Genomic DNA, 16,932 nt, shown 5'->3' on the forward strand with positions numbered 1-16,932 from the left:
AATAATTATGCTTTAACGAACATGTTTTATATTCATTTTATTGTAATTTTTTTTAAATATTTAGCTAAAATAATATAATTTATGGAGTATCCATGTAATAGAATAAACGTCACAATTTTTGGGGGACATCTATGAATGCATTTCTATAGCTTCCAAAATATTTTTTACAACGGTGGGGGAGTGCCAAGATGGAGGCACGGTGGGGGAGTGCCAAGATGGAGGCACGGTGGGGGAGTGCCAAGATGGAGGCACGGTGGGGGAGTTGCAAGATGGAGGCACGTGTGGGGAGTGCCAGATGGAGCACGGTGAGGGGGAGAGCCAAATGGAGGCAGGTGGGGGAGTGCCCAAGATGGAGGCACGGTGGGGGAGTGCCAAGATGGAGGCACGGTGGGGAGTGCCAAGATGGAGGCACGGTGGGGAGTGCCAAGATGGGAGCACGGTGGGGGAGGCCAAGATGGAGGCACGGTGGGGGAGTGCCAAGATGGAGGCAAAGGTGGGGGAGTGCCAGATGGAGGCACGGTGGGGGGAGTGCCAAGATGGAGGCACGGTGGGGGAGTGCCAAGATGGGGCACGGTGGGGGAGTGCCAAATGGAGGCGGTGGGGGGAGGCGCAAAATGGGAGGCACGGTGGGGGAGAGCAAGATGGAGGGCACGGTGGGGGAGTGCCAAGATGGAGGCACGGTGGGGAGTGCAAGGATGGGAGGCACGGTGGGGGAGTGCCAAGATGGAGGCACGGTGGGGGAAGCCAAGATGGAGGCACGGTGGGGGAGTGCCAAGATGGAGCACGGTGGGGGAGTGCCAAGATGGAGGCAGGTGGGGAGTGCAAGATGGAGGCACGGTGGGGGAGAGCCAAGATGGAGGCACGGTGGGGGAGTGCCAAGATGGAGGCCCGGGGGAGGCAGATGGAGGCACGGTGGGTGAGAGCCAAGATGGAGGCACGGTGGGAGGATCCCAGATGGAGGCACGGTGGGTGAGAGCCAAGATGGAGGCACGGTGGGGGAGTGCCAAGATGGAGGCACGGTGGGGGAGTGCCAGATGGAGGCACGGTGGGGGAGTGCCAAGATGAGGCACGGTGGGGGAGTGCCAGGATGGAGGCACGGTGGGGGAGTGGCCAAGAATGGAGGCACGGTGGGGGAGTGCCAGGATGGAGGCACGGTGGGGGAGTGCCAAGATGGAGGCACGGTGGGGGAGTGCCAGATGGAGGACGGGGGGGAGTGCCAAGATGGAGGCACGGCGGGGGAGTGCCAAGATGGAGGCACGGCGGGGCGAGTGCCCAGATGGAGGCACGGCGGGGGAGTGCCAGGATGGAGGCACGGCGGGGGAGTGCAAGATGGAGGCACGGCGGGGGGAGTGCCAAGATGGAGGCACGGTGGGGGAAGTGCCAAGATGGAGGCACGGTGGGGGAGTGCCAGATGGAGGCACGGTGGGGGGAGTGCCAAGATGGAGGCACGGTGGGGGAGTGCCAAGATGGAGGCACGGTGGGGGAGTGCAGATGGAGGCACGGTGGGGGAGTGCCAAGATGGAGGCACGGTGGGGGAGTGCCAAGATGGAGGCACGGTGGGGAGTGCCAAGCCATGGAGAGCCACGGTGGGTGAGAGGCCAAGATGAAGAGGCACTTGGTGGGGATGGTAGCCAAGATGGGAGTCACCGAGGGTGGGGGAGTGCCAGGATTGAGAGGCACGTGGGGAGTGCCAAGCATGAGACAGCAGGGTGGGGGAGTGCCAGGGAAGTGAGCCAAGATGGAGGCCGGTGGGGAGTCGCCAAGATGGAGCACGGTGGGGGGAGTGCCAGATGGAGGCACGGTGGGGAGTGCCACGATGGAGGGCACGGTTGGGGGGAGCCAAGATGGAGGCACGGTGGGGGGAGTGCCAAGATGGAGGCACGCGGGGGAGTGCCAAGATGGAGGCACGGTGGGGAGAGCCAGATGGAGGCAGCGGTGCGGGAGTGCCAAGATGGAGGCACGGCGGTGAGGCCAGATGGAGCACGGTGGGGTGCAAGTGCCAAGATGGAGGCACGGTGGGGGAGTGCCAGGATGGAGGCACGGTGGGGGAGTGCCAAAGATGGAGGTACGGTGGGGGAGTGCCCAAGGATGGGAGGCACGGTGGGGGAGTGCCAAGATGGAGGCACGCGTGGGGAGTGCCAAGGATGGAGGCCGGTGGGGAGTGCCAAGATGGAGCACGGTGGGGGAGTGCAAGATGGAGGCACGGCGGGGGAGTCCAAAGATGGAGGCAACTGGCGGGGGAGTGCCAAGGACATGTGAGGCAGCGGCGGGGGAGTGCAAGATGGAGGGCACGGCGGGGGAGTGCAGGAATGGAGGCCACGGCGGGGGAGTGCCAAGATGGAGGCACGATCCGGACGGGATGGCGGGGGAGTGCCAGATGGAAGCACGGTGGGGGAGTGCCAAGATGGAGGCACGGTGGGGGAGTGCCAAGATGGAGGCACGGTGGGGGAGTGCCAAGATGGAGGCACGGTGGCTCAGTCATCTAGTGTATATATAAATCATTGGTATTTACCCACTCAGCTTGTGCTTGTGATTAATCTGACTGTTTAACTATGGGCTACCCACAACAACACAGGCACTCATATAATTGCCAAATAAATTAAGGAAGAAAGCTTTTCCTCTCCATCCCAGAGAGTTTACATAGTGTCTCAAGGAGTATTGGAGCTAATTACGCAACACTCAGTTCACTGTGGAGGAAGACTGCAGTAGTGTGGCTAAGGGCTCAGACACAACATTAGCGTTTGCTGACCGAGCGTACATTGCATCTCTAGACAGATTGCCAGACATATTTTGCCAACTGAGTGCACTCTGATTTTACTTACCAGCTCTGTCTCACGTCAGAATTAGACGTTCATCCTTCTTTCTCAATCGTCAAATTTCGAAGTTGTTCCAAACGTCTCATTTCAGTGTTCAAGGTTATGTTTAGGCATTAACTCCGAGATGTTTATGTTAGGGTTACATTTAAATCAAAGCAAATGTTATTTGTCACATGCGCCAAATACAACAGGTGTAGACCTTACAATGAAATGCTTACTTACAAACCCTTAATCAACAATGCAGTTTTAAGATTTATTTTATTTTATAGAAATATAACAAATAATTAACTTGTCCGGGATAGTAGAGACGGTAGCGTCCTACTTGGCCAAAATCCAGAAAAAATGTAGCGCCAAATTCAAATATATTACTATAAAAATCAATCTTTCATGAAATCACGCATGAAAGACACCAAGTTAAAGCTACACATGGTGTGAATCAAGCCAACATGTCTGATTTCAAAAAGGATTTACGGGGAAAGCACACCAAACAATTATGTTAGCTCAGTACATAGCCACAGAAAAACACAGCCATTTTCCCAGCAAAAGATAGTAGTCACAAAAGCAGAAATAGAGATAAAATGAATCACTAACCTTTGATGATCTTCATCAGATGACACTCATAGGACATTATGTTAAACAATACATTTATTTTTTGTTCGATAATGTGGATATTTATATCCACAAATCTCGGTTTACATTGGCGCCATGTTCAGAAATGCCTCCAAAATATCCGGAGTAATTAGAGAGAGCCACGTCAAATAACAGAAATACTCATCATAAACTTTGATGAAAGATACATGTTTTACACATAATTAAAGATACACTTGTTCTTAATGCAACCGCTGTGTCAGATTTAAAAAAAAACGTTACGTAAAAAGCACACCATGCAATAATCTGAGACGGCGTTCAGATTTAACAACCTTTCTCCGCCATGTTGGAGTCAACAGAAATACGATATTACATCATAAATATTCCCTTACCGTTGATTATGTTCATCAGAATGCACTGCCAGGAATCCTAGTTCCACAATAAATCATTGTTTTGTTCGATAATGTCCATTACTTATGTCCAATTAGCTACTTTTGCTAGCATGTGTAGTACACGTGTCCAAACGCTCGCGCAGATGCAGGCAAACGTCGGACGAAAACTTCAACAAGTTATATTACAAGTCGAATAAACTGGTCAAACTTATTAGAGAATCAATCTTCAGGATAATGTTATAATTTATATCCAATAAGGTTCCAACCGGAGAATTCTTTTTAGTCTCTATAAGTAATGGAACACATGGCGATATCATGAGGAAAGCGCGTGACCAAGAACTGGCAATCTGCCAGACCAATGACTGAAACACCTCCCATCCGGCCCCACATCACACTAGAGGCTTCATTCAGTGTTCCACAGACTGTTGACATCTAGTGGAAGGCGTAGGAAGTGCAAACGGATCCATATATTACAGGGAATTGAATAGGCGATGACTTTAACATCGACCAGTCTCAGAATTTTCACTTCCTGTTTTGATTTTTTCTTAGGTTTTTGCCTGCCATATGAGTCCTGTTATACTCACAGACATCATTCAAACAGTTTTAGAAACTTCAGAGTGTTTTCTATCAAATAGTAATAATAATATGCATATATTAGCATCTGGTACAGAGTAGGAGGCAGTTCACTATGGGCACGCAATTCATCCAAAAGTGAAAATGCTGCCTTGCGGTCGGAGGCCGTGCAATTGACATACCAGGCAGTGATGCAACCAGTCAGGATGCCCTCGATGGTGCAGCTGTAGAACATTTTGAGGATCTGAGGACCCATGCCAAATCTTTTCAGTCTCCTGAGGGGGAATGGGTGTTGTTGTGCCCTCTTTATGAATGTCTTGGTGTGTTTGGACCATGTTAGTTTGTTGGGGATGTGGACACCAAGGAACTTGAAGCTCTCAACCTTCTCCACTACAGCACTGTCGATGTAGTCCACAGTCATCTCCTATGTCTTGATCACGTTGAGGGAGAGATTGTTATCCTGGCACCACAATGCCAGGTCTCTGACCTCCTCCCTATAGGCTGTCCCATCGTTGTCAGTGATCAGGCCTACCACTGTTGTGTCGTGCGGAAACTTAATGATGGTGTTGGAGTTGTGCATTAACTCCAAATGGTTATGGTAAGCGTTAAGGTTTGGGATGGGCTTAAAACAAAACTATCAAAAACAACTTCCTATCTCTGGATTCAAACTTGCAGCCTTTGATATCAGAGGCAAATGCTTATGCCCATCCACCATCCCCGTCCCCAATGCCCTAGCAAAACCGACCCCTACTTGAAGGTAAAAGCACTCACAGCTGCCCCTAGTAGCCGGTTTCCAAGTCATCTCCCGACGTCCTTAGATGGACGTTGAATACTGACTTGTGGTACGGGTGACCTGTCTGGATTTTCCATGTAGAATCACATGAAAATGTCAGCAGTCAGACATTTATAGCGGGTGGCCTCTTAAACACAGCACGCCGAAAGATCTGCAGACAAACACTAGATCCACATTCGGTGCGATGTGTGCGAGTTTTAAGAGGCCTGAATGGGGGAAATGATGAGACAAAACAAGACACAATGGTTAAAATGTCTGTAGCAGGCTGGTGGTGTCTCCAAGTCTCAGTGAAAGAGCTAGCAAGCCCATAGACCAGTGGAGTCTGCTGAGGGGAGGACGGCACATAATAATGGCTGGGAATGTAGTAAATGCAATGGCATCCAACACATGGAAACCATATTTGATACCATTCCAATAATTCCGCTCCAGCCATTACCACAAGCCGTCCTCCCAAATTAAGATGCCACGAACCTCCTGTGCTATAGATGTAAACCAAAAGTTAGCTTGCTAGCTAGCCTGTAGACATTAGCTAAACATTAGCTAGCGCTAGCCTATAGACATTAGCTAAACATTAGCTWGCGCTAGCCTATAGACATCAGCTAAACATTAGCTTGCTACCTAACCGGATTACCTTAGAAAAACTGCCAGGGCTAACATTGACCATGAGTACAATAGGCTACCCTATAGTTGTATTAGTTTAGAGCACTGTGACACGCAACCCATGTGACAACCAATAATGTGTCCCTTATTTAGCGTTTTTCTAATGTATTCATTCAGTTATTTCCACTCTCATTGTCACTAGTTTAAAACTTCATTTTTATGTGAGGTACCTCACTGGACTCTATTCAGAAAGTGTTGTTGGATGTTGTTTAGCTTCTGGCCCAATGGGAGCAGGGTTTGTTTAGCTGGGAGTTTGAGTTATTTGAAGGGCTGCCATTTTAATCAGGCTTGCTTTCTTGTTTTTGTTATCTTTAGGGGGGGGCCTGGTCGGACTCTGTTGCCACATGTGTTTCATCACACCTGTAATTGGATAGGAATCTGTGTTCAGTATTTTCCTGTATTTAATTACGAAACCCTTTTACAAAACGCTTTATCCAGGACAGCAGGGAGATGGAGAGAGGGAGGGACCAGAGGGATTGAGGGAGACAGGGCACAAAGTRAGCTTGCATGTAGATTAGTGATTTGGGAGCAGGTGGATATGGTCGTGTGTGTGTGTGTTTGTGCATGCGTGCAAGCGAGCACATGTGTGTGCCCATGTGCTTGTGTATGCGCGTGTGTTTATGTTTGTGTGAGCGCATTAGAAGGGAGCAGATTGTTTTGCACTCTCAGGGGATGAACACAGAGAGAGCTGGATTGACAATGACATGGCTAATTATCTGAGTGTATATACTGTAGGGGCTGTTGAGGTGACCTGTTGCGGTGACTGTATTATCACTAGACCGGCAGTCAACTTCCACGTGACCATTGAGTCACAGTAATCTCCTCCTATGCGCTCTATTCATGAATGGTAGTACCCAACTCACTAACGACTGTTAGTGGCCTGGTACTCAGCGCTCTATTTTTCCTCGAATCACTCTGACATCGATGCAAATGCAATCAGAATTCACATCAAACTCTTATCATAATAACAGTAGGCCTATCATGCTTTTAAAACTCACTATTAGGCCACATTGTTTGACCTCACTGTGATCAATCAATTTGAAGAAAGTTCATTAACAAGTTGAAACTGAGTGGAAAACACAAGGTGATGATTACTTCAAAACATTTAAGACGGTGTATGTAGAACACCCATACGAATATTAGAGCTTATGCATACGCATAGGTCTACAGTACCAGTCAAAAATGTGTACACACCTACTATTTCAAGGGTTTTTCTTTATTTTTACTATTTTCTACATTGTAGAATAATAGTGAAGACATCAAAACTATGAAATAACACATATGGAATCATGTAGTAACCAAAAAAGTGTTAAACAAATCAAAATATTTTTGATATTTGAGATTCTTCAAAGTAGCTACACTTTGCCTTGATGACAGCTTTGCACACTCTTGGCATTCTGTCAACCAGCTTCATGAGGTAGTCATCTGGAATGCAATTAAATTAACAGGTGTGCCTTGTCAAAAGGTAATTTGTGTAATTTCTGTCCTTCTTAAAACTCTTGACCCTAGGGGTCAGATTTTTTAATTTTTTAAAAATAACGTTCCCAAGGTAAACAGACTATTTCTCAGGTCCAGATCGTAGAATATGCATATAATTTACAGATTAGGATAGAAAACACTCCAACGTTTCCAAAACTGTCAAAATATTGTCAGCCCAAATAAATGCTTCACAGAGTTCAAGTAACAGACACATCTCAACATCAACTGTTCAGAAGATACTGTGTGAATCAGGCCTTTATGGTTGAATTACTGCGAAGAAACCACTACTAAAGGACACCAATAATAAGAAGAGACTTGCTTGGGCCAAGAAACACGAGCAATGGACATTACCGGTGGAAATCTTGCCTTTGGTCTGATGAGTCCAAATTTGCGATTTTTGGTTCCAACCGCTGTGTCTTTGTGAGATGTAGAGTAGGTGAACGGATGATCTCTGCATGTGTAGTTCCCACCGTGAAGCATGGAGGAGGAGGTGTGGGGGTGCTTTGCTGGTGACACTGTCAGTGATTTATTTAGAATTCAAGGCACACAGCATTCTGCAGCAATACGCCATACCATTTGGTTTGCCCTTAGTGGGACTATTACTATCATTTGTTTTTCAACAGGACAATGACCCAGCACACCTCCAAGCTGTGTAAGTGCTATTTGACCAAGAAGGAGAGTGATTGCATGCTGCATCAGAAGACCTGGCCTCCACAATCTCCTGACCTCAACCCAATTGATGGTTTGGGATGAGTTTGTATTTGTATTTGTATGTATTATGGATCCCCATTAGCTGCTGCCATGGCAGGAGCTACTCTTCCTAGGGTCCAGCAAATTTAAGGCAGTCTATACATTTTTTAAAACATTACAATACATTTACAGATTTTACAACACACTGTGTGCCCTCAGGCCCCTACTCCACCACTAATCTACAGTTAGAGTTAGACTGCAGAGTGATAGAATAGCAGCCAACAAGTGCTCAGCATATGTGGGAACTCCTCCAAGACTGTTGGAAAAGCCTGGTTTTGGTTGGGAGTTGTTGTGAATTGTGGGGAGGTTCGTGTTTGGGTGTTTGTCTCTTGCTGATGGTTGTCTCAGAGTCTTGTAGCTATGTCACAATAGGACACCGGACAATCGCGTCTCAGTGTCTTGTAGCTATGTCACAATAGGACACCGGACTATCGCAACTCAGAGTCTGTGGACTATGATTTTAGCTTTATTATGCATTCTGGATGAACTGGTTACCTTATGCTATGCTCCAAAATGTATATCCATGAGTCAGGGAAAGAACATATAGACCTAGGTAATTCTGTTAGTTAATTAATTGTGCAGGGCGTCTTACAGAGAGAATATAGTCAGCCTACAGTTATAGTGAATTTGTGTTTGATTAGCCTCGTAATAGGGATTTGTAAAAAATATTTTCATAATTAATAGGCTGACATTACCTTTAGCTACATAATATGATGGTTGCCACTAAAAAGAGGATGATCCCAGCTTCCTACTGCTGCTGTATTTATTTCTCAGCTGCTAATATTTAGCAGATTGCTCTGCTGTAAAACCAGAGTAGCCTACCTGGCATGACTGAAAAAGGAACCACTGGTAAGCGCAGCCTCCATTCGCTATTCGCTATTCGAGTGCATATGGATCAAATGACATATCTTTTTTTCCTCTGCCCCTGTTCCTGCTCATTTGATAATGGTCCATTCTCAATCGAAACTGATTTCAAATATTAGAAAAGACCAGATTACATTCAGACAGATCTGATGGTTGAGAATAGGATCACTTGATGAGAGAACAGCATGTGCAGCCTGAGGCAAGGAATCATCAATATAGTCGCATCATGCAGCCCATATATGTTTTGATTTCTAAGACATTCTAAGGTTTATATCATTCACAACTAAAGTTGCCAAATCACTCTAAATCTAGTGTATAGGACCTGTTTCAAATGATCACTTTTACGTTCAATATAGCTCATATGCGCACTCGCTCGGGAATGGGAAAATATCCTTTCTATTTTTTTCAATTATATATTATTTTTCTTATAATATATATTCTTAAAATCATGTAATATTTCTTAATGGCACAGAATTTATGAGCATATCTTGTCGGCTAAATGAACTAGTGTACTGCCTAGGCTGCCATTGGTATGGCACATAGCCAGATATCATACAGTAGTCCGACTCACAACAAACTGTTCTTCTGAAATACATTGTTTTCATATCATAATGCTTGTTTAGACCCGTCTAAAAAAAATTATGTATTTATTGTTGATGGTGTATATTACATTGATTTATTTGACTTTTTAAAATGTAGGTGTTCCAAAGGCGCACATCAGAGGCGTGTTTACAGGGAGGCCTGGAGATGCTAAATGTGTTTATGTTATTAATTAACAGTCAATTACCGTGAGACTGGCAGTCATTTGCATGACAGTTACAGTCTGACAAAATGTCATGACTGCCACAGCCCTAAGTGTACGTGTGTTTCTTTATTGCATGTGTGTGAGTAGCGAGCTTACAATTTTTGCTGCCATTAGAGAGAAAGTGAGAGAGAGAGTCCCTGCCTGTGTCTGAGCAATTGAGAAATAGCCACATCGATTATGACACTGGGATCCTCTCTGGGGGAACCATGGGCAGCCCATTTGTTTGACAGGAAGAGACTGGGGAAGTCTATTACTGTCACGCGCTCATGGACTGCTAAAAGGAAAGAGCTCTGCCTGGGTTTAAGCTCACAGAACTGACCCCTAACTTCAAATCTCCCAATACACCAGAATAGAAAACGTGTGTGTGTGTGTGTGTGTGCGTGCGTGCGTGCGTGCGTGCGTGTGTGTGTGTGTGTTTGTGTGTGTGTGTGGTGTGTGCATGTGTGTGTTTTTGTGTGTGTGTGTTACCGTACTTTACAGCATATGTGCGTGCATGTGTGTGTGTACATAATGGTGTGTGTGCTGGAACGACACTCCCATACCACAGGAGAGCTTTGAGAGTCAGGATGTGTACTCACTCTGAGAGAGGAAATGACAAGAGCAAACAGAGATGGTTTTCATCTTCACCACTGGGAGAAGAACAATAGCACATACGTTCATTTTCAAGCTTTTCTCATGACACGAATGGATCTAGAGACCACAAGAACATGTGGAACTGCATACAGACATAAACCTTTTTTTGAGTATGTCTGGTGTTGTTTTCCTTGCTCTGCATGCATGACCTGTTTTTGTTGAGTGTTAGGTAATTATGCTTTGTGAGTGACATGTGGCTATGTGTTCAGAGGGTCCCTGGTTCAAGACCAGGTTGGGGCAAGTAAAAGGAGGGCAGAAACTTTGACCTCTTACTACAAAACCAGCTCTGAGAACACAAAAAATATAGATTTTTCACCCCACGGGTGCAATTTCATTCTTTTGGAGTCCGGTCAAAGGTTATAGTCTAGAGAAGCTAGTTCTTATAGCCAGCATTCACTACAGCCATGGACTGAAACAATGTGTTATAGGSTTCCAGGTCTGAAGGGATGATTGCCCAATTTTTTGTATAGAAACAGAAAATGGCTGAAGTCAGAGACCTATTGGATTGAGTGAGTTGTTTTCCTCTATAGATTAGAGAGAGATACTATATGTGACCAATCATCTGAAATATGTTTTAACCTTCAGACCATTGATTTTCATACCTATGTATACATTTCAGCCAGGTCACCCATGATACAAGTCAGTATTTGACGTCCATCCATGTCTGAGGATTTCGGGAGATGATGTGGAAACCGGCCACTAGGGCAGTGAGTGTTGTTACCTTCAAGTAGGTTTCAGTTTTGCTAGTGCATTTTGGGTAGAGGTGGTGGATGGGTGTAAACATATGACTCTGGTACCAAAGGTTGCATATTCGAATCCAGCGATAGGAAATGGTTTTCAATATATTTTTTTATGATTATCCCAAACCTTAAMCCTTACCTTAACCATTCGGATTTAATGCCTACCCTTAAGATTCAGAGATAATGCATAAACTTACCCTAAACAATTGTGAGTTAATTCTTAACTTAAACTTAAACACTTCGATATTTGACGTTTGTATCAACTTCGAAATTTGACGTTTGAGAAACATGGAGAACGTCTAACTCTGACGTGAGATTGTGAGAGCTAGTTGAGATAGAAGCCCTTTCTCCATTTATGACACAATACACACACACACACACACAAACATAAATTACAAAATGCAAACACACAACACATTCAGGCGCACACACATCATACAAAGACCACACACAACACACACACACACACACACACACACACACACACACACACACACACACACACACACACACACACACACAGGAGCATGCAGACCTCTACCATCTATTTCCCTGCTTATTATCTGCTGCTTATATACCTGCAGCTAGCCATGGCACCAAATTGATACTAGAAGTGTGTGTGTGTGTGTGTGTGTGTGTGTGTGTGTGTGTGTGTGTGTGTGTGTGTGTGTGTGTGTGTGTGTGTGTGTGTGTGTGTGTGTGTGTGTGTGTGTGTGTGTGTGTGTGTGTGTGTTAGTGGTGTGTGTATTTTTGTGAATCCCTTTCATGATCTTGTGTTGATGCCCCAAGTTAGAATCAGCAGAGGATTCATGAAGCATAAGCACACAAACACAGATCTGGAGGTTGGTAGTCAGTGAGATTCCTCCTGCACACTTACAGGTGACATACCTGAAAACATACCCACACACCCTACCTATTATGTATATGTTGATGCAAAGAAAAGAAAGCGAGGTGAAAGAGTTAAAGAGTTATTTTATTATGCTGTCATTATTATTCTAAATGATTCCTCATCGTGAATACTCTCATTGGTGTCAAGCACCCTCTTCACTTTTGTTGTTTTCCAATTATATCAATACAAATTTGAATGAAGAATGAAAGCGCTAGATCAAAGGGGAGGTGAGCGAAAGAGATACATAAATGGTGAAAGAGATACAAAGATGAAACGAGAGGGAGAGAGTAGGAGAGAGAGACAACGATGGTAAGAGAGGGAGAGAGTGGGAGAATGACAGAGAAAGAGAAGAGTACAAAGATGATACGAGAGGGAGAGAGTAGGAGAGAGAGACAATGATGGTACGAGAGGGAGAGAGTGGAGAATGAGAGAGAGAAAGAGAGAGATACAAAAATGGTACGAGAGGGTGAGAGTAGGAGAGAGAGACAACGATGGTAAGAGAGGGAGAGAGTGGGAGATGAGAGAGAGAGAGAGAGAGAGAGAGGAGAGAGAGAGAGAGAGAGAGAGAGAGAGAGAGAACAGAGAGAGAGAACAGAGAGAGAGAACAGAGAGAAGAAGATAAGATAGACAGAGAGATAGACAGAGAGATAGACAGAGATATAGAGAGAGAGATAGAGAGAGAGAACAGATGAGCAGATGATCTCCCGCATTTGTCAGCATGTTTTTACAAAAATATAGATTCAGAGTTGGATAAACTTGGATTTTTCKGCAAGGACATGTACAGGATACTGCAGTGACAAATGGTTTGATGAAGAGTGTAAAAACCTAAGAAAGAAATTGAGATACCTATACAACCAAAAACATTGAGACTCAGAAAACCTGAGCCTACGCCTTCACTATGGTGAATCACTGTGGAACCACAATAACACAAAGACATAAAAATAAACTAAGGTCAGAACGTGACAGGGAGCTCTGTTCCATCGCACTTCTGAAGACAATTGAATTCTCCGGTTGGAACTTTATTGAAGATTTATGCTAAAAACATCCTAAAGATTGATTCAATACATCGTTTGACATGTTTATACTGACTGTTACGGAACTTTTTTGACATTTTGTCTGCTTTTAGTGAATGCGCTTTGTGACTTTGGATTTGATTACCAAACGCGGTGACAAAAGTAACTATTTCGACATAAATAAAGGACATTACCGAACGAAACAAACGGAGTGCATTCCGACGAAGATCAGCAAAGGTAAGTGAAGATTTATAATGCTATTTATGACTTTTGTTGACTGCATACTATGGCGGATATATTTGTGTCTTGATTGGGCTCTGATCGCCGACTCAGATTATTGCATGGTTTGCTTTTTCCGTACAGCTTTTTTGAAATCTGACACAGCGGTTGCATTAAGGAGAAGTGCATCTACAATTCCATGCATAACAGTTGTATATTTTAGCAATTTTTATTATGAGTATTCCTGTAAATTGATGTGGCTCTCTGCAAAATCAAAGGATGTTTTGGAACTTCTGAACGTAAGGCACCAATGTAAACTCAGATTTTTGGATATAAATATGAACTTTACCGAACAAAACATACATGTATTGTTTAACATGAAGTCCTATGAGTGTGATCTGATGAAGATCATCAAAGGTTAGTGATTCATTTTATCTATATTTCTGCTTTTTGTGAATCCTCTCTGGCTGGAAAAATGGCTGTGTTATTCTRTGAATAGGCACTCACCTAACATAATCATTTGGTTTGCTTTCATCGTAAAGCCTTTTTGAAATCGGACACTGTGGCTGGATTTACAACAAGTGTATCTTTAAAATGGTGTAAAATACATGTATGTTTGAGGAATTTTAATTATGGGATTTCTGTTGTTTTGAATTTGGCGCCCTGCAGTTTCACTGGCTGTTGAAGAGGTGGGACGCTACCGTCTCACGTACCTTAGAGAGGTTAAGAAATGTAGCTAGATAGCTAGCTAGGCAAACATTGAATCCCAACGCTGCTATATGGCACACCAATCCAAACTCATCTCTCGGCATGTCCAGCCCAGTCATTATATCTGCCAATCATGGCTAGTTTGAAGGTTGCTGACTTTTTCTGTGGCTAAACCAACTAGGCTCGTAATTTAACAATTTTATTCGTATTTACAGATGGCATACAAGTTTTATATTAATTAAGGCACATGAAAGTTCACATGTTCGAGAAGGCATTTCTGCCAAAAAACACATTTTGATTTAAAAAAAATGTACGTTCAAACAGCTCTCCTGTGAAGTCAGGACTTGCGACATACGCCTAGTTTCCTGAATCGGGTTACACATACACACTAACCACTTCTGGGAAATCTATCTATCCAAAACAGAGATGTATGGCTAACCACTTCTCCGRTATTTTTGGCCCTATAACAAAGAACTAACAGCAAAAACATATATATGATCAAATACAAATCTTAGAATCAACTATTAAAGACTACCAGAACCCACTGGATTCTCCAATTACATTGAATGAACTACAGGACAAAATACAAACCCTCCAGCCCAAAAATCCTGTGGTTATTGTATGGTATCCTCAATTAAATTATAAAATATACAGACCACAAATTCCAATTGGCTATACTTAAAATATTTAACATGCCCAGCCCATGTCCAGCGGCAGGTAGTCTAGTGGTTAGAGCGTAGGGCAAGTAACCGAAAAGTTGCTAGATCGAATCCCCGAGCTGACAAGGAAAAAATCTGTCGTTCTGCMCCTGAACAAGGCAGTTAACCCACTGTTCCCCGGTAGGCCGTCATTGTAAATTCGGTTTTTTTCTTAACTGTCTTGTCTAGTTAAATATAGGTTAAATAAAAAAATAACATCATTAGGTCTTGAATCTTTCCTAATATTTGGAACCAAGGACTGATCACCCCAATCCACAAAAGTGAAACAAATTGAACCCAATAACTACCATGGGATATGCGTCAACGGCAACCATGGGAACATTTTCTGTATTATCATTAACAGCAGACTCGTACATTTCCTCAGTGAAAACAATTTACTGAGTAAATGTCAAATTCGCTTTTTACCAAATTACCATACGACAGACAAACAAAAACAAAGGCAAAGTCTTCTCATGCTTTGTTAATTTCAAAAAAGCTTTCGACTCAATTTGGCATGAGGGTCTGCTATACAAATTGATGTAAATTGGTGTTCGGGGAAAAAGACACAACATTATAAAATCCATGAACACAAACAACAAGTGTGCAGTTAAAACTGGCAAAAAAACAGATTTCTTTCCACAGGGCCGTGGGGTGAGACACGGATGCAGCTTAAGCCCCACCCTCTTTAACATGTATATCAATGAATTGGCGAGGGCACTAGAACAGTCTGCATCACCCTGTCTCACTCTACTGGAATCTGAAGTCAAATGTCCACTGTTTGCTGATGATCTGGTTGTCACGGCATTCATCGGAAGAAGAAGAGGAATCGTCAGACCAAAATGCAGTGTTCATCTTTATTCGCTTAACTGACTGAACACTGAATACAAAATAACAAAACGAATAGCCGAAACAGTTTTGCAAGGTGCAATCAACACTAAACAGAAAAAAACAACCCACAACTAACAGTGGGAAAACAGGCTACCTAAATATGGTTCTCAATCAGAGAGAAAGACAGCTGTCCCTGATTAAGAACCATACCCGGCCAAAACATAGAAATACAAAACCTAGACATACAAACATAGAATGCCCACCCACATCACACCCTGACCAAACAAAAAATAGAAACATACAAAGCAATCTACGGTCAGGGAGTGACACTGGTACTTCTGTCCCCAACCAAGGAGGGCCTACAGCAGCACCTAGATCTTCTGCACAGATTCTGTCAGACCTTGGCCCTGACAGTAAATCTCAGTAAGACAAAAATAATGGTGTTTCAAAAAAGTTCCAGTTGCCAAGACCACAAATACAAATTCCATCTAAACACTGTTGCCCTAGAGCACACAAAAAACTATGCATATCTCGGTCTAAATATCAGCGCCACAGGTAACTTCCACAAAGCTGTCAATAATCTGAGAAAAAAGGCAAGAATGGCCTTCTATGCCATCAAAAGGAACATAACATTTGGCATACCAATTTGGATCTGGCTAAAAATACATGAATCAGTTTGCACTTGAATCCATTGCACTGTGGTTGTGAGGTCTGGTGCCTGCTCTCCAACCAAGAATTCACAACATGAGATAAACACCACATTGAGACTGCATGCAGAAATATGCAAAACTATCCTCCTTTAACAATGTAAAACACCAACTAATGCATGCAGAGCAGAATTAGGCCGATACCTGCTAATTATCAAAATTCTACAACCGTCTAAACGGAAGCGATTCCCAAACCTTCCATAACAAAGCCATCACCCCCTGAGAAATGAACCTGGAGAAGAGCCCCCTAAGCAAGCTGATCATGGAGAAGAGCCCCCTAAGCAAGCTGATCATGGAGAAGAGCCCCCTAAGCAAGCTGATCCTGGAGAAGAGCCCCCTAAGCAAGCTGATCCTGGACGAAGAGCCGCCCTAAGCAAGCTGGTCATGGAGAAGAGCCCCCTAAGCAAGCTGGGCCTGGAGAAGAGCCCCCTAAGCAAGCTGGGCCTGGAGAAGAGCCCCTAAGCAAGCTGGCCTGGAGAAGAAGCCCCTAATGCAAGCTGGGCCTGGAGAAGAGCCCCTAAGCAAGCTGGGCCTGGAGAAGAGCCCCTAAGCAAGCGATCATGGAGAAGAGCCCCCTAAGCAAGCTGATCATGGGGCTCTGTTCACAAATACAAACAGACCCCACAGAGCCCCAGGACAGCAACACAATTAGACCCAACCAAATCATGAGAAAACAAAAAGATAATTACAATGAAAGAATTTACAAAAAATCTGAGCAAACTAGAATGCTATTTGTCCCTAAACAGAGAGTACACAGTGGCAGAATACCTGACCACT

At 44.2% G+C, this 16,932-nt stretch overlaps 1 protein-coding gene across 1 annotated transcript; it reads left to right on the forward strand.

Moving 5' to 3' along the window:
- The first annotated feature begins 1,034 nt into the window (after positions 1-1,034).
- On the forward strand, positions 1,035-1,607 carry LOC139023386 (uncharacterized PE-PGRS family protein PE_PGRS20-like). The gene has a single exon (XM_070436395.1). It carries the CDS (start codon positions 1,035-1,037, stop codon positions 1,605-1,607), a length of 573 nt encoding a protein of 190 aa, XP_070292496.1.
- The last annotated feature ends 15,325 nt before the right edge of the window (positions 1,608-16,932 follow it).

Source organism: Salvelinus sp. IW2-2015, linkage group LG31 (assembly GCF_002910315.2).
Source record: "Salvelinus sp. IW2-2015 linkage group LG31, ASM291031v2, whole genome shotgun sequence".
Taxonomy (NCBI): domain Eukaryota; kingdom Metazoa; phylum Chordata; class Actinopteri; order Salmoniformes; family Salmonidae; genus Salvelinus; species Salvelinus sp. IW2-2015.